Here is a 26,477-nt window from a genome sequence, read left to right as displayed (position 1 = left end):
CAATAAAATAAAAATGTAAAAAAGTTTTTGAAAAATTATAATTTTTGGTTATAAACTAATTTGGGTTATTTTTTTTTGTTTTTACTAAAAATATAGCTGAATACATTTTGGCCAAGATTTATGAAGAAAGATTATTTGTTTGCAAAATTTTATAAGAAAAACACTTTTTTTTCAAAATGTTTGGACTTTTTCATTTCTATAGCAAAAAAATAAAAATCCCAGTGGTGAATAAATACCACCAAAATAAAGTTTTATCTGTCTAAAAAAAAAATGCTAAAAAATTCATATGGGTACAGTGTTGCATGACTGCGCAATTGTCATTCAAAGTGTGATAGCGCTGAAAGCTGAAAATTGGCCTGGGCAAGAAGGGGGTGAAAGTGTCCGGACTTGAAGTGGTTAAACAGGCAGCCAACAAACATGTAGGTAGTGTTTTTTTTTACCGTATTTTCCGGCGTATAAGACGACTTTTTGACCCTTGAAAATCTTCTCAAAAGTCGGGGGTCGTCTTATACGCCGGTACACATGTTAGGGGGGCTGCGGCATTAAGTACAGGGGTTTGCAGGGGCTGATGTCTCTTACCTGGATCCAGTCCCACGACGATCCGGTCCAGGAAGCGCAGCGTCTCCTTCAGTTCGGCCACTGGATGTTCGTGCGGCTGCTCGGCTCCGCCTCCTCACCGGTGATTGGCCGCCAGAACTGTAGCTCAGGAAAGGCACACAGGCGGCCAATCACCGGCGAGGGGGCGGAGCCGAGCGGCCCCGCGAAAATTGAGTGCCGGAGCAGCAGGTAAGTGTGCTGTGTAGAGGTGCTGCTGCAACCACATATGCTGGCTGCAGCAGCACCATACGAGAACAGGGTCAGCAAGTCTCAGTGGGAGGAATAGTGCCCCATCATTGGTGTCACTGATACCAATGATGGGGCACTATTCCTCCCACTGATACCAATGATGGGGCACTATTCCTCCCACTGACACCAACGATGGGGCACTATTCCTCCCCCCCACTGACACCAACGATGGGGCACTATTCCACCCCCCACTGACACCAATGATGGGGCACCATTCCTCCCACTGACATCAATGATGGGGCACTATTCCTCCCACTGACACCAATGATGGGGCACTATTCCTGCCACTGATACCAATGATGGGGCACCTATTCCCCCCACTGATACCAATGATGGGGCACTATTCCTCCCACTGATACCAATGATGGGGCACTATTCCTCCCACTGACACCAATGATGGGGCACTATTCCTCCACTGATACTAATGATAGGGCACTATTCCTCCCACTGATACCAATGATGGGGCACTATTCCTGCCACTGATACCAATGATGGGGCACTATTCCTCCCACTGATACCAATGATGGGGCACTATTCCTGCCACTAATACCAATGATGGGGCACTATTCCTCCCACTGATACCAATGATGGGGCACTATTCCTTCCACTGATACCAATGATGGGGCACTATTCCTCCCACTGACACCAATGATGGGGCACTATTCCTCCCACTGACATCAATGATGGGGCACTATTCCTCCCACTGGTGTGCATTGGAAGAGGGGTAGTCTTATACGGCGAGTATAGCCCAAACACTACATTTTAGCAGGAAAAGTAGGGGGGTCGTCTTATACGCCGGCAAATACGGTAATTATAAAGCTTAGAAATGCTTTGCAAACAAGATATCACACTTTTGTTTGCTTTAAAATACAAAGTTGTTGTTTTTTTTTGTTTTTTTTTAGAAATTAGATTGAAACATTATATATATATATATTAAAAATGGCAAAAATCCTTTCCTTTAAAGTTTTGTTTTCCATCCTAGGAAGAACGGTAAATGTGGTTGGGTGCAGATTTGTGGCTCTATTTCCCGTGGAATTCATAATACTTTATGTTCATTTTCTTATCATTATGGAATAGCTCGTTTTCTTCCTCTTTCTTTTATTGGCTTTTATTGGGCTAACATTTCACATGTCGCAAGGTAGTGTTAGGCTGGAATTGGACTATTGCTTTGTCTTATACGCCTTCACCATTATTATGACTATCATTATTATTGCTGATGTTCTTCTTGCTCTACATGTTCAGTCTCACACCATCTGTAGTATACATCTGTCCAGACGCAGCAGTGTCGGGTACAATAACTGTGTTTAATAAGGCCGAACAAAGAATGATGACAATGTGCAAACTGCAACACCAGGACAACCAATCACATTTCCAGGTACTAGGGTTCAGCTCAGTAGAGGAATAATATCCACTTGTTATGGGTTACTTCAGTCACCAACTGTTATTGTCTAAGGCACGGGTGTCAAACTGGCGGCCCTCCAGCTGTTGCCAAACTACAAGTCCCATGAGGCATTGCAAGATTGGCAGTTACAAGCATGACTCCCAAAGGTAGAGGTATGATGGGACTTGTAGTTTTGGAACAGCTGGAGGGACGCCAGTTTGACATCCCTGGTCTAAGGGCTCGTTCACGCCATCTCCCCTGATCAATGCAGGACACATAGAAAATAATTATTTTCTATGGATCTGTTCACCACATAAAGGTGAACTGCATACAAATTCAGCATGTCATACACAGGCATCACTCAGGGTCTATGTATAAAAAAAATTGCCACAGATGTGCCCAGCATTAGCAAAGGCACAATAAACGATCCCTATACTGTTTATCTCCTATGATTGTCAGTTTCATCTAGTGGCCATAATGCCGTATTTTTCTGAAATACCTCAATCAATCAATAAAAAAAAAAAAAAAAAAACTACATTATGACCACTAGATGAAACTGACAATCATAGGAGATAATGACATTACAAACATTACAAACAATACAAGAAACATTTGTTGTAACTGTACGACTGCTTAATCAATTGCTACCCACATAACACATATGTTTGGCAGTCGATGTTTCTGGGCAGAAAGCCCAACTATTGATCAGTAGCCAGCAAGACCGGCTCCCCTGGCAACACTTCAAAAAGTTCTGAACGTCCAGGGGGCAGGGAGGATTAGCAATCATGTGACTACTGTGATCACATGCAGGGGCGGGCTGACCATTTGGAAACTCGGGCACTGCCCGAGGGCCCGGGGTCAGTAGGGGGCCCCATGAGATGCCCCTGGTACCTTTTTGAAAGGCTTTTTTGAGTTTTGGCAAGGACACAGGGGCACCATGATCCCCTATTGCCCGGGGGCCCCATGAGTTGTCAGTCCACCCCTGATCACATGATGGGTGTTCAGGACTATTTAAAGCAGGCATGTCCAAAGTCCGGCCCGCGGGCCATTTACGGCCCGAGGGTCGGTTTAATACGGCCCTCCATGTCAGTGTGTCTTATGGAGCGAATATGGAGCGGCCGGTCCGGTATTTCCACCGCGGCCGTGTCAGAATACCGGGCCGGCCGCTCAGCTCTGCAGCGGGACCTTACCTGTTCCTCTATCCAGTGGCGCGCTGTCTTCCCGGCTTCTGTAGTGTGGGCGCTGGGCATGACAGCCGGGTGCCAAGTGCGCGTGCGCAAGAAGCGGTGCTTTTTGTGAATGGTAAGGCGGTACCTGGGACACATGACAGATCCCAGAAGCCGCCGGACCAATCACAAAGCGCAAGTGCTTCTTGCTCATGCGCACTGGGCACCCGGCTGTCATGCCGAGCGCCATTACAGAAGCCGGGAAGACAGCGCGCGACTGGATCGAGGAACAGGTAAGGTCAAAGAACAACTGCGGAAGTAAGAGCGGGTACCTGTCAAATTCAGGTACCCGCTCCCCACCTCCCCAAAGGTCAGCAGTCATCTGTACTGTCCGCAGTCTCTGGTCATCCCTGTGCTGTCCGCAGTCTCTGGTCATCCCTGTGCTGTCCGCAGTCTCTGGTCATCCCTGTACTGTCCGCAGTCTCTGGTCATCTCCTGTACTGTGTCTGCAGTCTCTGGTCATCCCCTGTACTGTGTCCGCAGTCTCTGGTCATCTCCTGTACTGTGTCTGCAGTCCATTAGTTCAGAATTTTTTTTTTCCTGTTTTCTGCCTCTAAAACCTAGGTGCGTCTTATGGTCAGGTGCGTCTTATACGGCGAAAAATACGGTAACTTGGCATAAAATAATTTATTTGCATTTAATTGTAATGGTTCAAAGAATGTTTGGAAAAATGTTCGGCCCTCCACCATGTTCACTTCATCCAATCTGGCCCTCTTTGAAAAAAGTTTGGACACCCCTGATTTAAAGGGTCGCCTGGGGTGGGTTGTAGGAAGGTGATACGAGATCCTCATAGTGACATTTTAATGCATAGTAAATCCTAAAGTGTCATTACATACAGTTAGAAGTCAACTCCAGGAAAAAAGCTAAATAAACACAGACAACACACACTCACCAGCAACCTTATTAGCTACACCTTGCTAGTGCCTAGAAAATCTCCCGCACACCATTACACCACCAGCCTGAACCATTGATACAAGGCAGGATGGATCCATGCTTTCATGTTGTTTATGCCAAATTCTGACCCTACTATCTGAATGTCGCAGCAACCACTCTGCCCATTCTCCTCTGACATCAACAAGCCATTTTCATCCACACAACTGCCACTCACTGGATATTTTCTTTTTTTTGGACCATTCTCTGTAAACCCTAGAGATGGTTGTGTGTGAATATCCCAGTAGATCAGCAGGTTTTGAAATACTCAGACTAGCCCGTCTGGCACCAACAACCTTCCATGTTCACAGTCACTCAAATTCCCTTTCTGATGCTTGGTTTGAACTTAAGCAAGTGGTCATCATCACATCTAGATGCCTAAATGCATGGAGTTGCTGCCATGCGATTGGCTGATTAGCAATTTGTGTTACCAAGCTATTGTACCTAATAAAGTGGCCGGTGAGTGTACATACATGGAAGCTGTTTTACCTGCCACAGGATTTGTATTTGTGTTCATCCATTTCTGAGATTTATATAGCTGTGCCACACAGCACAGCCTTGTCTGGCAGGAAACCTGACTTTTCTCTGCAGAAGAGAACCTGGTGAGGTGTTCTGTGATATCTGGTCGCAATGGGTTACAGAGATCTCAGATGATGCTATATTGACTGACCTTTCTCAATTAAATACAGTTGTTGTGCTTGTTACCTAGAATTGCTCTTTAAAGTCTAGGCTTGCAGATATATAAAGGATTTGTAGCCCTTTCCCCAATGCATATGGATTAAAAACGGATTGTTTTATCTAGGGTTTTCACCTTGGTCCTACTGCAGCTGGTGCTCTGGCCTCCTCTTCTCCTGGTTGGAACCTGAGCAGGCCCTCAACATGGTTACTTAGAATGTAAGACCATTGTCCTGCATTGTCCGTGATGACGTCATCAAGGAGGCAGCTGCATGAATGGTAAAGAGGAGCATCTTTGGGGGAACAGTCATCCAATGCTGAGGGAGCCTAGGAACTGTGGAGTGATGGAAGGGCCTCTACACCATTAAGAGCCAGGGGCGTATTTGCCTCGAGGCAAACTAGGCAGTTGCCTAGGGCGGCACTTTTCAGGGGGGCGGAACCTCTGTGGGAAAGGGACAGGGGCAGGGCCACCATGGCTGAGGGACCGGTGTAGCGGCAAGATCTGTCCCCCTAACGCATCTGCGCATGTCACCGGCTGCAGAGGAGAGCGGAGAGGTGGATGGATCCCCGGTGTGCGCTCGGAGCGCTGGAGGGGCGGGGCCCGCTGTCAGTGTGCCGGGCCCGGGATGTGCAGGAAGGCCAGAAGGAGAAAGCAGAAGAGGACGAGGTCAGGGGGCGGAGCCCGCCCGCTCTTTTGCAGCCGCCGCCGGAGAACTTGGGGGAGAAGGGACACCATCTGGAGGAGCCCCTGCTGGACAGGTAAGTGCTTGGAGGACTGGTGCATCCCAACTCCTGTCACACTGTCCCCTGATACACTGCCCCCCACCTGTTCCACTTCCCCCTCCTGTCCCCCACATTGTCCCACTACCACCCATCTGTCCCCACTGCACCCCTCCTGTCCATCTGCCCCCCACCTGTCCCTCTACGCTCCTCCTGTCCATCTGCCCCATACCTGTCCCACTGCGCTCCTCCTGTCCATCTGCCCCATACCTGTCCCACTGCGCTACTCCTGTCCCACTGCCCCTCACCTGTCCCACTGCGCTCCTCCTGTCCCACTGCCTGGATCCTGTCCCATGCCCCCCCGTCACGCTGCCCCCCATCTGTCCCTCTACGCTCCTCCTGTCCCACTACCCCTCACCTGTCCCTCTGCGCTCCACCTGTCCCACTGCCCCTTACCTGTCCCACTGCTCTCCTCCTGTCCCACTGCCCCTCACCTGTCCCACTGCGCTCCTCCTGTCCCACTGCCCCTCACCTGTCCCACTGCACTACTCCTGTCCCGCTGCCCCGATCCTGTCCCATGCCCCCCGTCACGCTGCCCCCCATCTGTCCCTCTATGCTCTTCCTGTCCCACTGCCCCTCATTTGTCCCTCTGCGCTCCTCATGTCTCGCCCCTCACCTGTCCCACTGCACTCCTCCTGTCCTACTGCCCCTCACTTGTCCCTTTGCGCTCCTCATGTCCCACTGCCCTGATCCTGTCCCTTTGCACTCCTGTCCCGCTGCCCCGATCCTGTCCCATGACCCCTGTCACGCTGCCCCCCACCTGTCCCTCTGTGCTCCTCCTGTCCCACTTCCCCTCACCTATCCTTCTGCGCTTCTCCTGTCCCACTGCGCTCCTCCTGTCCCACTGCCTCTCACCTGTCCCTTTGCGCTCCTCATGTCTCACTGCCCTGATTCTGTCCCTTTGCGCTGCTCCTGTCCCGCTGCCCTGATCCTGTCCCATGCCCCCCATCACGCTGCCCCCTACCTGTCCCTCTGAGCTCCTCCTGTCCCACTGCCCCTCACCTATCTCTCTGCAGTGCCCCATTGGTGTCAGTGTGAGGAATAGTGCCCCATCATTGGTGTCAGTGTGAGGAATAGTGCCCCATCATTGGTATCAGTGGGAGGAATAGTGCCCCATCATTACTGTCAGTGTGAGGAATCGTGTCCCATCATTGGTATCAGTGGGAGGAATTGTACCCCATCATTGGTGTCAGTGGGAGGAATAGTGCCCCATCATTGGTATCAGTGGGAGGAATAGTGCCCCATCATTGGTGTCAGTGGGAGGAATAGTGCCCCATCATTGGTGTCAGTGGGAGGAATAGTGCCCCATCATTGGTGTCAGTGGGAGGAATAGTGCCCCATCATTGGTGTCAGTGGGAGGAATAGTGCCCCATCATTGGTGTCAGTGGGAGGAATAGTGCCCCATCATTGGTATCAGTGGGAGGAATAGTGCCCCATCATTGGTGTCAGTGGGAGGAATAGTACCCCATCATTGGTGTCAGTGGGAGGAATAGTGCCCTATCATTGGTATCAGTGGGAGGAATAGTGCCCCATCATTGGTGTCAGTGGGAGGAATAGTGCCCCATCATTGGTATCAGTGTGAGGAATAGTGCCCCATCATTGGTATCAGTGGGAGGAATAGTGCCCCATCATTGGTGTCAGTGGGAGGAATAGTGCCCCATTATTACTGTCAGTGTGAGGAATAGTGTCCCATCATTGGTGTCAGTGGGAGGAATAGTGCCCCATCATTGGTGTCTGTGGGAGGAATTGTACCCCATCATTGGTATCAGTGGGAGGAATAGTGCCCCATCATTGGTGTCAGTGGGAGGAATAGTGCCCCATCATTGGTGTCAGTGGGAGGAATAGTGCCCCATCATTGGTGTCAGTGAGAGGAATAGTGCCCCATCATTGGTATCAGTGGGAGGAATTGTACCCCATCATTGGTGTCTGTGGGAGGAATAGTGCCCCATCATTGGTATCAGTGGGAGGAATCGTGCCCCATCATTGGTGTCAGTGGGAGGAATAGCTCCCCATCGTTGTCAGTGGGCGGAGTTCTAATAGGAAGAGGTGGAGCCTAAAGAGGAAGGGGTGGAGTTTCCAGATAAAAGGGCGTGGCAAATTTAGATGCGGGGAGGGGGGTGCCCGATTTTAGTCTTGCCTAGGGCAGCACAAAACCAAAATACACCACTGTTAAGACCCCCCTAGACCAAGCAAGCAGTTTATACAGTGTTTGTGGATTTCCACTTTAATTGATCTGACATTTCTTAGGAGCACAAACACTGAAAAGGGCCTGCATGTGCCATTTATTGTGTCCATATCTTCTGGTGTGTCGCCTGGTATTCCCTGCGCCCAGCTACATCCAGAAATCAGGCCATGACTTCATTATGACTTTGAAGCTTCAGATGAGGAGACAAAGATAAAGGAAATTAACTTCCTCAACCCACTGATCTGTATCTCTGTCTCCTCATCCAGATTCCTTGTTTGCTGATTTTGTTAGCTCATGTTTCTTGATGTCCACATTGCATGTGTATGTATATACAGTATATATATATATATATATATATATATATATATATATATATATATATATAATATATACGTACAGTGGGGCAAAAAGTGTTTAGTCAGCCACCAATTGTGCAAGTTCTCCCACTTAAAAAGATGAGAGAGGCCTGTAATTGGCATCATAGGTAGACCTCAACTATGAGAGACAAAATGAGAAAAAAAATCCAGACAATCACATTGGCTGATTTGGAAAGAATTTATTTGCAAATTATGGTGGAAAATAAGTATTTGGTCACCTACAAACAAGCAAGATTTCTGGCTCTTGAAATGCTTCTTACGAAGCCACTCCTTCGTTGCCCAGGCGGTATGTTTGGGATCATTGTCATGTTGGAAGACCCAGCCACGTTTCATCCTCAATGTCCTTGCTGATGGAAGGAGGTTTGCACTCAAAATCTCACGATACATGGCCCCATTCATTCTGTCCTGTACGTGGATCAGTCGTCCTGGTCCCTTTGCGGAGAAACAGCCCCAAAGCATGATGTTGCCACCCCCTTGCTTCACAGTAGGTACGGTGTTCTTTGGATGCAACTCAGCATTCTCTCTCCTCCAAACACGACGAGTTGTGTTTCTACCAAACAGTTCTATTTTGGTTTCATCTGACCATATGACATTCTCCCAATCCTCTTCTGGATCATCCAAATGCTCTCTAGCAAACTTCAGACGGGCCCGGACATGTACTGGCTTAAGCAGGGGGACACGTCTGGCACTGCAGGATCTGAGTCCCTGGCGGCGTAGTGTGTTACTGATGGTAGCCTTTGTTACGTTGGTCCCAGCTCTCTGCAGGTCATTCACTATGTCCCCCCATGTGGTCCTGGGATTTTTGATCACCGTTCTTGTGATCATTTTGACCCCACGGGGTGAGATCTTGCGTGGAGCCCCAGATCGAGGGAGATTATCAGTTGTCTTGTATGTCTTCCATTTTCTAATTATTGCTCCCACAGTTGATTTGTTCACACCAAGCTGCTTGCCTATTGCAGATTCAGTCTTCCCAGCCTGGTGCAGGTCTACAATTTTGTTTCTGGTGTCCTTCGACAGCTCTTTGGTCTTCACCATAGTGGATTTTGGAGTGTGACTGTTTGAGGTTGTGGACAGGTGTCTTTTATACTGATAACAAGTTCAAACAGGTGCCATTGATACAGGTAATGAGTGCAGGACAGAGGAGCCTCTTAAAGAAGAAGGTACAGGTCTGTGAGAGCCAGAAATCTTGCTTGTTTGTAGGTGACCAAATACTTATTTTCCACCATAATTTGCAAATAAATTCTTTCCAAATCAGCCAATGTGATTGTCTGGATTTGTTTTCCCATTTTGTCTCTCATAGTTGAGGTCTACCTATGATGCCAATTACAGGCCTCTCTCATCTTTTTAAGTGGGAGAACTTGCACAATTGGTGGCTGACTAAGTACCTTTTTGCCCCACTGTATACAGTATACAGGACTTTTCAGTAGTAAGCTGCAATCAGTCCCGGGACAAGGTCATTTAGAGCCCAGGGAGAACATGCCAAACTTGGCTCCCATCCTCCCAAGATGTATGAGCGTTCTGTGTCCGCAACCCCCCCCCCCAAAAAAAATAAAATCAAGCATTAATCTGCATGCTTACTCCCCAAGCATAAATTCCTCCTCCCAGAACAAATCTGCCCCCCTGCTGAAATGTCCCCTCCTAGCAGAAATGTTTGCCTCCCAACACACTCCCAGTTAAATCCCCTCTGCCCCCAAATTTCCTCAACACAAATCTCCCCCCAAAAAATCACCCCTTCTAGCAAAAATCCTCTACCCCTCCAATTTCCCCTGCAAGCACAAATCTTCTCTTTCCCACTCCAAAGCCCCCTCCCATCACAATTTTTTCCTAGCATACATTCTTCCCACCCAAATTTCTCCTCCAAGCACAAGTAGCCCTCAATCATCCCTACTAGCCCAGTTTCTGTCCCCAAAATAAATTTCCCCTAAAAGCACAAATCCCATCTCCCCTCTACCATATGATATCTTCTAGCACAAGCCAACTAAATTCTCCCTCCTAACATAACTTCTCTTCCCTCATCCCCCCTCCCAACACAAATCCCCCCAATTCACCACTCCTAGCACCCTGCACAAATTTCCCCTTCTAGAACAATTATTACCCCTGGCTGTACCTCAAATTCTCCCTCCTGACTCAAATCTCCCCCCCAGTCCCCTCGTCGTCGTCCCCCACACACACACATCACATGGTACCAAAGTGCTCAGGGTGGACCCCCTTATGCCCTCCCCTTGTCCTCAAACTGCTTTTAGCTGAGTTGGCAATGGAATATGTAAGAGATTGTATTGGAGACATTAAAATGTGTGCGCCCCTGGGCTGTGAATAGGGAACGTGCTTTATCAAGCACTATGCAGTTTGTCTGCATTACATAAACATGGCAAACACACCACTCATTTACTGCCTTAATAAACGGCATTTAGCAATTGTCTGCGGAAATCACTATAAATGAACTGATTTCCAGGCATGTATTCCATGTATTTATAACATATTGATCTTCCTCGTTGATGGCTAAATAATTCAGCTTCAAATAAGGGGAGGACACATGCGTGTTCTCTGACACACTGCGCTAATTATCAACCAAAAGATCAATCGGGAGCATGTTGTATGAATGTTTGCCTAAGCAACCCTGATCTTAAAGGCTGTCAAATGTGCTACCTGCCTCGTACTTTACATTCTATGCATGGTGGTTGAAACCAACACAGGAAACCATCAAGCAACAAAGATAAGGAAAAGCCAATTTGGATGTCTCAGGATTGACTGATCCCCAACATAATGGAGCCATTAATCTTGTGGATTGGACTGCCTCTGACATGGATCACCCTGAAGTTTAATTAGGAGTTACCTTTCAGACACCTGCATAGGGCTCTGACACTCTGACTTCTGACCAGAAATGCTAAATTTAGTGTTAGCACAAACCAGTATGGCCAGAAAACTGGGTAATGAACTCATGCAGGGTACCTACAATGCATGTCTGTGCAAAATTAAAACAAAAAAAAACCCTCCCAAACACAAGGATATGCAGCATACCGCTAAAGTGCATACGTTGTACCTTTAAAAATGCTGAAAGTATAGAACACCACCTGGGGATCCTCCCAGAAATCCAGTGAGCCCCTAACTTCCTGTAGTAAGCTAGCAGCTCTGTCTCTGCTGCCAGCCTTGCCTGAGCTCTCCTTTGTTGTACTACAGCACATCTCCCAATTATAGAGATGAGGAGACAAGGTGGTGTTCTGTAGTCCAAACAGGACAGAACTCAGGCTGACAATGCTGTATGTGATTTCAGTAGCGGGGAGGCACTGTGTTGTCAGCTGGTAGAGTACTGTACAGAATTAATCCCCCCATTTAGCTTCTGGATGTTCCCACCATGGAAGAAGGAGCCTTAGTGTAGCGCAGCCTTTATCCAACCTTTTTTTCAGAAATTAACGCTTGAAATAACTGCCACCCTTACATTTGTGGTCAGTTGGAAGAATGCCACATTTACATTGGTAGTCAGTTGGATAAATGCCACCATTACATTGGTGCTTAGTTGGATAAATGCCACCCTTACATTGATGGTCAGTTGGAGGAATACACCTTACATCGGTGCTTAGTTGGATAAATGCCACCCTTACATTGATGGTCAGTTGGAGGAATACACCTTACATTGGTGGTCAGTTGGATAAATGCCAACCTTACACTGGGGCTCAGTTGGATAAATGCCACCCTTACATTGATGGACAGTTGGAGGAATACACCTTACACTGGGGCTCAGTTGGATAAATGCCACCCTTACATTGGTGGTCAGTTGGAAGAAAGCCACCTTTACATTGGTGTTCGGTTGAAGGAATACACCTTACATTGGTGTTCATTTGGATAAATGCCACCCTTACATCGGTGCTTAGTTGGATAAATGCCACCCTTACATTGATGGTCAGTTGGAGGAATACACCTTACATTGGTGCTCAGTTGAATAAATGCCACCCTTACATTGGTGGTCATTTGGAAGAATGCCACCCTTATGGACAGCTAAAAGATCATTGATGTCATCCCCTGGCTTTGAAAAGTTTCCCAAAACATTTTAGGTATCATCAGATGGGAGGTCAGTCATCCACAGTCTAAAGACCTCCTAGCAATCTCTGTAGGAACCCTGGTTGGGAATGATGTTGAGAGCCTGCCTAGGTTGAGTGCTAGCCCTGCCCTCTTCAACCCAAAGGACACACTCAGAAAAAGGTATGTAAAGCAAGGCGGGAGGTCTTAGGGGGAGGAAGCTGAGCTACCAGTAGTGGGATAGCATAATTGTGTTACTTTGTCTGGAGGCTAGAGACAGAGTACCATGTAGATGAGATGCCAATATTGTTTAGTTGAAGGACTTTTGTTACTTTTGGAAATGGGATTGTGGACTCTCCTTGATGGTAACAAGACACTCTCATCTCGATTTCTTCATCCATCCTACCTGAACTGTTTGCAACATGTAAGCCAAGTATCACCATCTCATCAGGTGGTTGAGTTGTATGTTCCTTCATTAATTCAGTAAATACTTCAGAAAGAGACTATATGATGAAGACTGCTTCTTTGCTCCCGTCATTAAATGATAACTTCATCTTTTGAACATGTTATACCCATATTTAGTGTGTAACATGTACCATTATCATGCAGAGCCCCCTCTCCTCCTAACTCCCCTTCCCTGTGACAGCAGGCAGGGGTTCCTCTTCCCCGCATCTGCTGTCACACATGCAAAGAACAAAAGAGGGAACACTGGCCTTGTGCATTATCAAAGTTATTATTGTTTTCCAAAATAAAGAATAGTAATCTACTCACAAATGGTACTGAACAAGAGACTCATCACAAATCACAAAAGAACACCCAGAACTCATAAACACATACCTCCAGATGGACAGGGAAGCTGTCACAAATTCCTGCAGACATTAACTCGTTTCGAGGGTGCCCCTCTTCATTTAGACCTCATTAAGAGGGGCATCCTCAAAACGCTTTAGTGTTGTGTGCACAAGTTCAGGCTTTTCTGTTGTAGATCTGTGATGAGCCTGTTGTTCATTACGGTTTGTGAGTATATTATTGTTGTTTTTTTTAAATAAATGTTATCTCGGAAAATGTATAAGGCTGGTGTGCCCTCCTTTGGTTCTTTTATGTGCAGTGCTGATGGATTCCCCAGCCTGTAGAGGGCAGCATGGTCAATTTTTGAGGACTGTAACTGGCTTCATGATCTTGAGAAGCCAGTAATAAAGATCGTCTTCCCATAAGATTGGTGCCATACTGGATTGCAGAAGATTTGTTGCTGTGTCAGCTGTCACACACACAGCTGAATCATTCATTCAGAGCAATCTGTGAATGATAAAACTTCAAGTCCTATCTGCCACAGTGGCAGACAGCTTGTAGTTCTCAATGAATTGAGAGTGAGCTGATCAGCACCCTCGTAGTCCACTGACACTTCCTCCACCTTTCAAACAGAAAGTCCATGCAGAGATACTGACAAGAAAGCTAGAGGATGTGTCTGCTGGAGCTTTACATTGCACCTGCGATCCATTGACGGGGTAAAATGCTCTGTAGGCTCCGGTGGAAAAAATGATAAATGCATTTTTTTCCTGCAACAATATGTGCACTTTTTTTTTTTTCAGAAAGGTGGACTTATCCTTTAAGGGAACTTCTCCCTGAGGCAGGCTTGTGGCCAATAACAGGATCCATTGCTGGCTGGATCTAGAACAGGTAGAAATAAAGACTCTGCAAAGTACTGGTTAGGCCAGGCTGGGTTGCCCTGAAGGAGTTGCCTAAAATAATTATATTGGGATCCCTTGGGCTCCATGATGAGAGTGCATCATAAAAAAGTCACCAAAGGACCATCAAGAATGGGTTAAAAAGTGAACCTGCCACCTCCTTCCCCATTATGTTACAAGCTCACAACCTGATGTTATGGGCGAACTGAATTTTTGCAGGATCATCTGGTATTTTTTGTAGAGTCTTTTAAAGAGATCAAACATGAAGAAATGTGCATTGCTGTGGAGATGCACTGCAGATCCTTTCGTACATAAACTTAGACATCTTTATGAATACAGAACCTCAATCTATATCCAGACTGGAAAAATCCTCATCATTATCAATCCCATCAGGTACCTGTATCGCATCAGGAGATGTCAATAGTTTAGACTTAATTTACATATGGATACGAACAGAACAGCAGAATGGAAATCTTAAGGATTTTATCATACTGTATCTATTTAAATTGCAAATACACAAGCTAACTACATCTAGTGAGGTTTGTGCTGGTGTTACTGACAATGTTACTCACACGTCATCTGACACAGAGTAAACTTCTCCGCTTTGACTTCAGGTTCAATAAGTCAGATAATGCATTTTTTTGAGTTATCTTTAAATTATTTTAAGTCCTATCCCCCTTTCATTTGGTTCCTTTCTTCACATGGGGCGGACTCCCTTTAGATGAGCAAAGCAGGCCAGATGACAGGTCCATGTCTGCTCAATTTCTACAGAGAGGACATGAACACAGACCACTCTGCTCTATGGGCGGCCAGGAGTAAATGGACTTGGCTGTCTGTTTACACCTGACTGCCCTCCGATCTGATCTGCCTAGATGGAGGAGGTTGGATCCCCTTTGTTTGTTCTTTAGTGGATTGGATCAGAGGTAGGAGGGTGTAAACCAGCAATGGGCAAACTACGGCCCGGCGGACCTTTTAATCCGGCCCGCGGATGTGGCTGTCAGGATGTGTGTAGGCGGGGCAGCGTGACGAACGTGAGGGGAGGGGAGCTAGGCTCCTCTCACAGTCCGCCCTGAAGACCGGAACAGCGCGGGAACACGGCGAGAGGAACGCGCGGAGCAAAGGTAAGTGAATTGACACGGGGGACTTGGCTTACTACTTGGGGGGGGGATAGTACTGTGGGGGATGAAATACTATATGAGGGATGAATTAATATGGGGGATGAATTAATATGGGGGATGAACTACTATGGGGGATGAATTACTATATGGGGGATGAATTAATATGGGGAATGAATTACTATATGGGGGATGAATTACTATATGGGGGATGAATTACTATGGGGGATGAATTACTATATGGGGGATGAATTACTATATGGGGGATGAATTACTATATGGGGGATGAATTAATATGGGGGATGAATTAATATGGGGGATGAATTACTATATGGGGGATGAATTACTATGAGGGGTGAATTACTATGGGGGATGAATTACTATATGGGGGATGAATTACTATATGGGGGATGAATTACTATGGGGGATGAATTACTATATGGGGGATGAATTACTATATGGGGGATTAATTACTATGGGGGAATATTACTATACTTACTATGGATGACACATACACATCATTCATCTACTCTTGGTCCGGCCCCCGGGTCCAATATATGAACCCATTGCGGCCCTCAAGTCAAAAAGTTTGCCCACCCCTGGTGTAAACAGACAAGTCCATTTATACTCACCTGTCCATATTGGTAAATGTACTGTCCGGATAGGTCTACCTGAAAAACTGACAGGCGGACCTGAGCAGACCCTTTGTGTGAAAGGGGCCTAAGGGGTAAGGATATCACCAGAAAGAACCGCCTTATCCAAAGTCTCTGGGACAGACTCAGACAGACTTACATGAGTGTTATATGGTAGCCAAGTAATTAATCAGATATAAAAAAAAACACAATTTGATTGTTGCTACTGTTTCCTCTGATACAAGCCTGTGCTGGGACTGTCTACAGCCATGGTGGCCAACCTGTGGCCCAAGGGCTATACATGACCCTTTGGTACTTATTGTGCGGCTCTTAGTCCCCAGCAACTAGTACTAAAAATGTTTTCTTTTTTTGCCTTAGTGCTTACTCCACTGAAGGAGAACTATTCATTAGACTGGCTTGTGAGCATGGTGCAGCGGCACTGGAATCACACAGAGGCCGAGTAACTAAGTATTGCAGAAAGTTCCAAGAAGATACCACTAGGCCCGATGGCTGTGCACAACCATCCAGAGCCACATACAAAGTCTGTAGCAGCAGTACTTGATGGTGACAGCTTCTGCAATGAGGAGCGAGAATGCGGCCTGGCCGGTCCAACCCAACTGGAAGACTAGTAGTGTTGTCTCTATACTCCCCCAGAACCTCTCCCTAACACTAGATACTGTCCCTGACAGATGGCGAACCTGTCCCTACACTAACCATTTGCAGAATGCATGCCAAATCAGGAAACCTGTGTCTTGAATAGGCATGTCCCTTCCCAAGATGGCCACGGGATTCACACAGGGCATCAGCATCCAGCCGGACAGCTGCTCTGTTGTGACCCAGGATGTCATAGAGGAGCAGGGTTCCCTTCTGTATTCCTGCTAAAATATAGCACCACCTATAATGGGAAATACAGACTACACCTTACAACAGGCTTCTGCAAATTAGATGGTTTGGCTTGTTCTTTTTTCACGCTTTCCTACCATTTCCTTGATGTTAGTGCTCTTTTCTATTTTTCTATTTCACATTTTGTATAGTGGATATTGTTGGGAGCAGTATCATTAAAGGTGTCTGCCTATTTCAAGGGAGCTGTAAGGAGCCCAAATTGTTCATAATAGCACCACATACAAAAAGCCAATGTTTTTCAGGGCAACAGAACTCCCCCTTCATCGGGGCTTTGGAAAATGGAAGAAGAACATGAATGGACTCAAAGCTACAATCAATTGGCTCTAAATTTGTTCTGGTGCAAAACCTCCTTTTAGATGGGAAATATACCCATTCTGACAATGTAGTCAGCAGCAGTCCCTGTAGCAGGCCTTCTGTCTCAGACACGACCTATGATTGTGTTCTATAGCTTTGGACTTTGGTGATATTCATGACTGCACTTGAGACCAGCTTTATCGAGCAAGTTGACCACCAATGGTCTACAGCAGGGGTAGGCAACCTTGGCACTTGGAGAACCTACAAATTCCATCACATATCTTGCTCTGGGATTCATGCCTATTGCCAAGAGAGACTTGAAATGCTTCACGGGATTTTTGTCCAACAACAGCTGGAGTTCTGCGGTTGCCAGCTCATGGTCAACAGGCACTGAACCCATGTGTCCTCCTCCCAGTGCCATGATCTAAAATAAGAACACTTGTGCAAAGTGACCAATTTCTGTTAGTATAATACCTAATGCTATTGACCTGGACTGGCTCCAAGTAAAACCTCTCCTTTTCCCAGTCTGCCGTACAAGAGATGAAGAGACACCTCTAAAGCTGTATGTGAAAAGCCATTTCATCAGGTATTGCATCCATAAATAGATCAAATGCTGTTTTTCTCTGCCTGAAATTTGGCTTTTAAGCAAAATAAATGTTAGGAGCAGTGCAAATACTTTTGGTGGTTAATAGTGTACATGCCTATACAGATATACAGTATATTTATTTATCAGACTTAAATATAGAACAAATTATAAAAAGCAGCATCAGGTATTGTTGATTGCACAGTGTAATATACAGATAGTCAGTCACTAGAGGGAGAATGTACAAATATGTAATATGAAGTATCATCATGTAAATATGAAACCGCAAGACTGTGAAAGTGACTTTTGGACAAGTATTTTTTGCAATAACATAATATTCACATAATATAATATAAAGTAATAATATAAAGTTCACACTCATTACAAGCAAACTAGTAAGATACCAGCAGACATCCGTAGAAAGTGTGTGATTCCCAAAGCAGAATTTTACATACCTCTACTTTACATGTTGACCACTCTCCAAACCTCCAGACGTAGCAGGGGGAAACTGGGCATCCCTTGTGCTGGGTGAGATGAACCGGACATGGTCTACCATCTCCTTCTGCTTGCATTATGATGCGTCGGGAATGGGTTTGCTGGCCTATAAGACAAATATGATTCTTCAATCAATCCTTCCCATGTGGTTGGTGGCTAAGTGTGAAGTGTTAGTATGTGTGGACAAACCACAGGAGCCAGGTGACCAAAACACAGAAATCCAAAAAGTTATTGGATCTACAATATCTCATCCGTTTCTGTAACTGCATGTTCTCTGGATTGTTAATATGCCTTCCGCCTTCTAGTTTTGATTCACCGGCATTTAAGGAGTTGATTTACTTTTTCTAAGGCAAATAGACTGTGCAGTTCAAGGGCAGTTGCACCAGAGCTTAGAAAATGAGGGGTAGCTATGTTGACTTCCATCATATTCGAGCATGTGATTTGGTATTCTTTGTAAAGTGAAGCCTTACCTCATTTACTAAGCTCTGCAGCAACTGCCCTTGCAAAGTGCTCATTTTGTCTGCCTTAGTAAATTAACCACTTTATGTTTAAAGCAAAATTTTGCAAAAATAAAAAAAAAAGCTGGAAAGCTGGAAGATAAAGCTCTTCCACTATAAAAATACTAACTTTCCTGATCCCTATGGTGCATGCGCAGCCCATTTTTGGCATCAATTAGATTCTGAGAATGGTGTTGGGGCAGTGTAATTCCTGCATGCATATAAGTTACATCATCAGTGGCCACCAAATGGCCCGAAGAAAAGTGATGGGAGCCCGGAAGAAGATGGCAGAGTGATGAGGGACACTAAAGGAGGCCATAAGGTACAAGTTAGCATTTGCGAATTATGGCAAGAGCAATAGAACTACAGTTCCTCTGTAAGGCCAAGTTCACATCTATGTGTTTTTTAGTACATTTGCAGACCTAGAGAAACACACTACAATCCATTTAACATTATTACCTATGTGTCCTGTTCATATCTTTACAGTTTCCAGTAATGCATTTTTTGGAAAGGTAGAGACACTTTTTTTACACTCAGAAAGGTGTGTTTTTGGCTCCATAGACTTCAATGACACCCCAATAAAAATGCATAAAAAATGCATGTATATGCATATTTAATGCATTTTTAGTAGGGTATTGTGTTTAAAGTGGAACTCCACCCAAAAGGGGAAGTTCTGCTTGTTTGCCTCCTCGATCCCTCCACTGCCACATTTGGCACTTTTTTTTGGGGGGGGGCAGGTACCTGCTCCCACTCCTGGATCACATTGCTACGGCGATCTGAGCCAGAAGTTCGCCCCCCCCTACAGCCTTCTGGAACACTTCACAGGTCCTAGAAGACTGCAATCCATTCACAAAGTGCAGCACGCTTTGTGGCATGTACAGTAGGAAACCGGCTGTGAAGGCACAAGGCTTCACTTCCATTTTCCTTTGTTATTATTATTATAATACAGGATTTATATAGTTCCAACAGTTTGCGCAGCGCTTTACAATATAAAAGAGGACAGTACAATTACAATACAGTTCAATACAGAAGGCATAGGAGGGCCCGGCTCATGGAGCTTACAATCTAAAGGAAGGGGAGGTGATTCAAAAGGGAACAGCTGTGGGGGATGATCTGGTGGAGGTGATTCAAGCACAGTTCTTAGGTGGAGGTGGGGGTAGGCTTCCCTAAATAAGTGGCTTTTCAAAGATTGCCATAAGGCAGACAGGATGGGGGCTGACAGGATATACTGGGGTAGGGAGTTCCAGAGGATAGGAGAGGTTCTGCAGAAGTCCTGGAGACAGGCATGGGAAGAGGTAACAAGGGAGCTAGAGAGCAAGTTGTATTGGGAGAATCGGAGTGGACAATTTGGACAATATCTGCGGATGAGGTCGGTGATGTAGTGGGGGGCGACGTTGTGGATGGCTTTGTACATTGCGGTTAGTATTTTGAATTTTATACGTTGGGCTAGTGGAAATCAGTGAAGGAATTGGCAGAGAGGGGCAGCAGTCACTGATCGGTTGGTAAGGTGTATAAGTATAACAGCAGCATTCATATTAGACAGAAGGGGTAATAGCCTGTGTAAACATAGGCCTGTGAGGAAGGAGTTGCAGTAATCAAGGCGGAATATAACCAGGGCATAAATAAGTTTTTTTGTGGTGTCGTTAGTCAAGAAGGGGCAAATTTTGGAAATGTTGCGGAGGTTGAGGTGGCAGGATTTAGCCAGTGATTGGATGTGGGGACCGAAGGAGAGGTTAGAGTCTAGGATTACTGGCTGGCGCATGGAAGCATGGTATTTGGAGGGCCAGGGTTTGGGGCAATGTTTCCGGACATTAGTAGTAGTAGGAGGGTGAGGGAGGTGAGGTGAGAGCGGGATTTATACTGTATGTGGGTAGATGCCGCAGTGATTTGGAGGTGGTGACATTATCTGGGCTCAGAAAGAGCACAAGATGATAAGTGCAGTAATATTGAGAGGACAGAAGTGATGGTGATATGTACAGGTTGTGAGATGGCGAGGAGGGGAAAAGAAATGAGAGTTTGAAGAGAAAGGGCATTATAGCAAAAAAGGAAAGTTAGTGAGAGCATGTTGAAGGGTGAGAAGAAAATAAAGTACTTGTAGTTGATGACTTTTAATTTTTTAGGGGGGAGTTCCACTTTAACAACTAGCCTCCTCCTCCTACCAAAAAAAATGCAGGAAGCTTGAAAACACATAAAAAGGTGTGAAAATGCACTGTAAAAATACATTAAAAAACGTATCAACCGCACACGCATAGATGTGAACGTAGCCTAAGGTGGGGTCTACTAAAGTACACCAAATAATGTAAATCCTTTTACACTCATCATATCCCATATATATATATATACAGTGGGGCAAAAAAGTATTTAGTTAGCCACCAATTGTGCAAGTTCTCCCACTTAAAAAGATGAGAGAGGCCTGTAATTGGCATCATAGGTAGACCTCAACTATGAGAGACAAAATGAGAAAAAAAAAACAGACAATCGAATTGGCTGATTTGGAAAGAATTTATTTGCAAATTATGGTGGAAAATAAGTATTTGGTCACCTACAAACAAGCAAGATTTCTGGCTCTCACAGACCTGTACCTTCTTTAAGAGTCTCCTCTGTCCTGCACTCATTACCTGTATCAATGGCACCTGTTTGAACTTGTTATCAGTATAAAAGACACCTGTCTACAACCTCAAACAGTCACACTCCAAACTCCACTATGGTGAAGATCAAAGAGCTGTCGATGGACACCAGAAACAAAATTGTAGACCTGCACCATGCTGGGAAGACTGAATCTGCAATAGGCAAGCAGCTTGGTGTGAACAAATCAACTGTGGGAGCAATAATTAGAAAATGGAAGACATACAAGACCACTGATAATCTCCCTCGATCTGGGGCTCCACGCAAGATCTCACCCCATGGGGTCAAAATGATCACAAGAACGGTGAGCAAAAATCCCAGGACCACACGGGGGGACCTAGTGAATGATCTGCAGAGAGCTGGGACCAACCTAACAAAGGCTACCATCAGTAACACACTACGCCGCCAGGGACTCAGATCCTGCAGTGCCAGACGTGTCCCCCTGCTTAAGCCAGTACATGGCCCGTCTGAAGTTTGCTAGAGAGCATTTGGATGATTCAGAAGAGGATTGGGAGAATGTCATATGAAACCAAAATAGAACTGTTTGGTAGAAACACAACTCGTCGTGTTTGGAGGAGGGAGAATGCTGAGTTGCATCCAAAGAACACCATACCTACTGTGAAGCATGGGGGTGGCAACATCATGCTTTGGGGCTGTTTCTCCGCAAAGGGACCAGGACGACTGATCCATGTACAGGACAGAATGAATGGGGCCATGTATCGTGAGATTTTGAGTGCAAACCTCCTTCCATCAGCAAGGCATTGAAGATGAAACGTGGCCGGGTCTTCCAACATGACAATGATCCCAAACATACCACCCGGGCAACGAAGGAGTGGCTTCGTAAGAAGCATTTCAAGGTCCTGGAGTGGCCTAGCCAGTCTCCAGATCTCAGCCCCATAGAAAACCTTTGGAGGGAGTTGAAAGTCTGTGTTGCCCAGCGACAGCCACAAAACATCACTGCTCTAGAGGAGATCTGCATGGAGGAATGGGCCAACATACCAGCAACAGTGTGTGCCAACCTTGTGAAGACTTACAGGAAACGTTTGACCTCTGTCATTGCCAACAAAGGATATATAACAAAGTATTGAGATGAACTTTTGATATTGACCAAATACTTATTTTCCACCATAATTTGCAAATTCTTTCCAAATCAGCCAATGTGATTGTCTGGATTTTTTTTCTCATTTTGTCTCTCATAGTTGAGGTCTACCTATGATGCCAATTACAGGCCTCTCTCATCTTTTTAAGTGGGAGAACTTGCACAATTGGTGGCTGACTAAATACTTTTTTGCCCCACTGTGTGTATGTATGTATGTATATATATATATATATTTATATTCTCACTGTATTATGCTGTGTATATATATATATATATATATATATATATATATAACATTTTTGGATACATATAATAAAATATATATTAGTATAATAATAATATAATAATAAGGACTTTATTAGTCTTTACAAGGTATAATAATAATTATAAAAACAAACTGGCCCTGACAGCAAAGTGGGGCATAGTAAAATAATTATGTAACTATAATGCAGATCTACCAACTTACTAATAACAGGTCACGTCCGAAGACCTGCACAATTAAAATGATAATTGATGTAGAAATGATTTTTTTCCTTTTCAGCCACTTGCATATGTAATTAACTTTGATCACATGGCTAGGGTGGCGCAGGGTCAGGGACAATCGCTTGTGGGGCATTTAAGGGACCATTAAGCCTAAATTAAAGTGACATATTTAATATATATTCAATTATATATGGAAATGGACTTTGTGCTGTAAATAATAAAGATATTAAAATCCAACTGAGAATTCAGTGTAAATGTAGGAAACCATAAGCTAAGGGCAAATGTATCGGTCACGGATCTCTGTGGTAAATTTGAATATTCAAAATAATTGCTAATGTGCTGTAAATAATGTGCTATTAGTAATGAGTTACTTTTGTAATAAAATAAGATACAGACTCTCAGTGATTGACAGACAGATGGCTATGTCTGTGTGGACTCTCAGAAGCAGCACATGGAGTCAATCAGTTGTGCTGCAGTGCCAATGTGCTAACAAGGAGCATGCAGACAGGAGGAGAGAGTAAAGTGACAGGTGAGTTCATCAGTCTGCTGCTTCTCTCTTCACTGTTTAGTCATAAGATGAGGGATGGACTACTCCCATAGATGGACAGAAAGACAAATGCTTCGGGAGGTAGTTGGTGTAAACAGATGTTTGCCCGAAGTTCAAAATTAAAGTGGTCTTAAAGCCTAAACTTTTTTTAACCTTTTAACCTGCATTAAGGTACAAAATGTTTAGGTAGCAGTATCCCCCCCCCCCCCCATACTCCCATACTCCCCTTACATCCAGATATTTTCCCTGCAGTACTTTTTTCTGCCATTAGGTGTCCTCATTTGATGGCCAGCCTCCAGGGTCCACCCCATCCTGAGACTAGGCAATGAAAGAAGAGGTAGCACAGTGATGAGCTCATCTCTTTGATGCTCTGCTTTCTCTCCCTGTCAACATGCTTCTTTCTCAGCACATGACTTGGCTCCTTTTACTTCTTCCTCTCACACTTTAGCTGAAACAGACTGATACCAAGTCAAAATCAGGTACTTACTCTGCTTACATAATAAAAAAAATGCACTTACTGATGTCTTCATGATTACAAAGCTTCATTAACCACTTCCCGTCTGGCCCATGTACATAAACGGCTGGACGGGAGCAGTGCAGAAGCAGGTAGCCGTTCATAAACGGCCCCCACATTCACTGCCTGTGCACGCTCCCTAGGAGCGCGCAGCACCGCGGTCACTGATCGCTGTATGGCTCCTCTGTGTAAGGTCCCGATCATGTGATCACTGATTGGCCAATCAGTGATCACATGAATAGTAGTAAGCAAGATGTCACTTCTGACATCATTGCTTACTACATGTGAAATGATCACAGAGGTCACATGGTACAAGGCTATTCACAACAGCCTTTTACCATGTGACAAGCTGTGACCAATCACAGCTCTCACAGTATTTCCCAGAGAGGAGAAATTATTGCTTTTATAGCCTTTATGGGTGTAAAAGCAATCAGTGTGAAAAAAAAAAAATCTTAATAACCCCCCACAAGTAGTACAGTGTCACTATAGTGACACTGCACTGCTAGGGTGACAGAATGTTAAAAAAAAAAAAATATTAAAAAATAAAAAATGTAAAACAATTTTTTTAAAAAAATTATAATGTTTGGTTATAAACTAATTTGGGTTATTTATTTATTTTTTTACTAAAAAGATAGCTGAATACATTTTGGCCAAGATTTATGAAGAAAGATTATTTATTTGCAAACTTTTATAAGAAAAAAAAACGTTTTTTTCAAAGTGTTTTGACTCTTTCATTTATATAGCAAAAAAATAAAAATCCCAGTGGTGAATAAATACCACCAAAATAAAGTTTTATCTGTCTCAAAAAATGCTAAACAATTCATATGGATACCGTGTTGCATGACCGCGCAATTGTCATTCAAAGTATGATAGCGCTGAAAGCTGAAAATTGGCCTGGACAGAAAGGGGGTGAAAGTGACCCGAAGTGGTTAATTTGTGTCTCTTATATCTGTCTGCAGCCAAATGCACAGCCAAGAAAAAATCAGTTGTTTTTCAATTGGACCTATTCTTACCAATGCATTGCAGTGTGCTGTGGGAATGTTGGGTATGTTGACCTTTTTGCCATGCAAGTCAACTAAATGAAACCTTTACTCCAACTCAGCAAGTCAATACACAGCAATGCAAGAAGTACTAGTGCATGATTTAAACACCTGACCCCCAGGCCCATTCTGACATTTCTGACATACATGTAAACATCAGCATTTGGTTGCTAGAAAATTACTGAGAACCCCCAAACATTATATATTTTTAAAAGCAGAGACCCTAGCGATCAAAATTATGTTTTTTTTTCATCTCACACAATGTTCGCACATTTTTAGAAAAAATAACGTTTTATGAAGTTTAGTGCACAAAAACACAGTACAATTCCCATTTTTCGTAAAATATGGTGTTATGCTGAGTATATAGATACCTAACATACCGTGCTTTAACCCCTTTGCGCCGGCCGCACACAAATGTGCGGCCGCCCGGCGTCTGGGCCTAGATGCCGAGCGGCCGCACATTTGCGTCCATGTAACTAAATACATATGTGCCGAGAGCGCGCCCTGCGCGCTCCCAGCGCACAGGTGTGGTACTCGCGGAAAGGTCCCGGTCCGCTCTTTCGAACGGGACCTTTCCCGATCATGTGACCGCCGTGACGCGTCATCACGGCGGTCACATGATTCCTAAACCACGCCCCAACCGCCCCGCCTTCCGGCGTCTGAATCTCTTAAAGGGCAGGGAGGCGTCGGCGGGAAGGGGTTAACCACCTTCCGCCCGCCCTATAGTACAATGACGGGCGCAAGGTGGTTCTCTCGTTCTGATAGGACGTCATATGACATCCTACCATTCTCACTGCGCATGCGCGGCTCAGGGAGCACGCAGCGATCACCGGTGCGCTGTGTCTCTTAAACACAGCAGATCACGGAAAGAGATGTCGGCTCAGTCATGTGATCAGCTGTGTCCAATCACAGCTGATCACATGTAAACACGGAAATGCCGGATATCGGCATTTCTCTCCTCTCGAGCTGTCACGCTGACAGCTCGAGAGGAGAGGAGAGCCAGTAATTGGCTTTCCGCGGAGGGGACATGTACACTGATCATCAGGGCACTGATGATCAGTGTGCCCTGATGATCAGTGTGGCCCCAGAAGTGCCACCTGTCAGTGCCAGTGCCACATCAATGCCACATATCAGTGCATACCAGTGCACATCAATGCCACATATCAGTGCCCATCTGAGCTGCCTTTCAATGTCACCCATCAGTGCCACCTATCAATGTTAATCAGTGCCACCTATCAGTGCCAGTCAGTGTCGCCTATCAGTGCCAGTCAGTGCTGCCTATCTGTGCCGCCTATCAGTGCCATATATCAGTGTCATGCATCAGTGTCATGCATCAGTGTCATGCATCAGTGCTGCCTTTCAGTGCCTATCAGTGATGCCTGTCAATGCCCATCAGTGCAACGTACCAGTGCCTCCTCATCAGTGCCACCTATCAGTGTCCATCAGTGCAGCCTATCAGTGCCCATCACTGCAGCCTCATTAGTGCACATCAGTGAAGGAGAAAAATCACTTATTTACAAAACTGTATAACAAAAACTAAGAAAAAATGTTTTT

The 26,477-nt window shown here is 45.2% G+C and overlaps 1 protein-coding gene and 1 long non-coding RNA gene across 6 annotated transcripts in view; one reads left to right on the top strand and one right to left on the bottom strand.

The window, feature by feature from the left end:
• Nucleotides 1–26,477, bottom strand: part of THSD7B (thrombospondin type 1 domain containing 7B) — an 805,377-nt gene that overhangs the window by 79,057 nt on the left and 699,843 nt on the right. For all 4 annotated transcript variants that reach the window (XM_089654059.1, XM_089654060.1, XM_089654057.1 and 1 more), the window contains one exon: nt 18,079–18,224. In XM_089654059.1, coding sequence (XP_089510185.1) covers nt 18,079–18,224 — 146 coding nt within the window. The remainder of the gene's footprint in view (nt 1–18,078; nt 18,225–26,477) is intronic.
• Nucleotides 1–26,477, top strand: part of LOC149445238 (uncharacterized) — a 144,484-nt gene that overhangs the window by 104,861 nt on the left and 13,146 nt on the right. The window lies entirely within an intron of this gene.

Source organism: Staurois parvus, unplaced genomic scaffold (assembly GCF_062004578.1).
Source record: "Staurois parvus isolate SC_StPar_1 unplaced genomic scaffold, SC_StPar_1.0 ptg000735l, whole genome shotgun sequence".
In the NCBI taxonomy this organism is placed as follows: domain Eukaryota; kingdom Metazoa; phylum Chordata; class Amphibia; order Anura; family Ranidae; genus Staurois; species Staurois parvus.
This window is presented reverse-complemented; position numbering and strand designations above follow the sequence as displayed.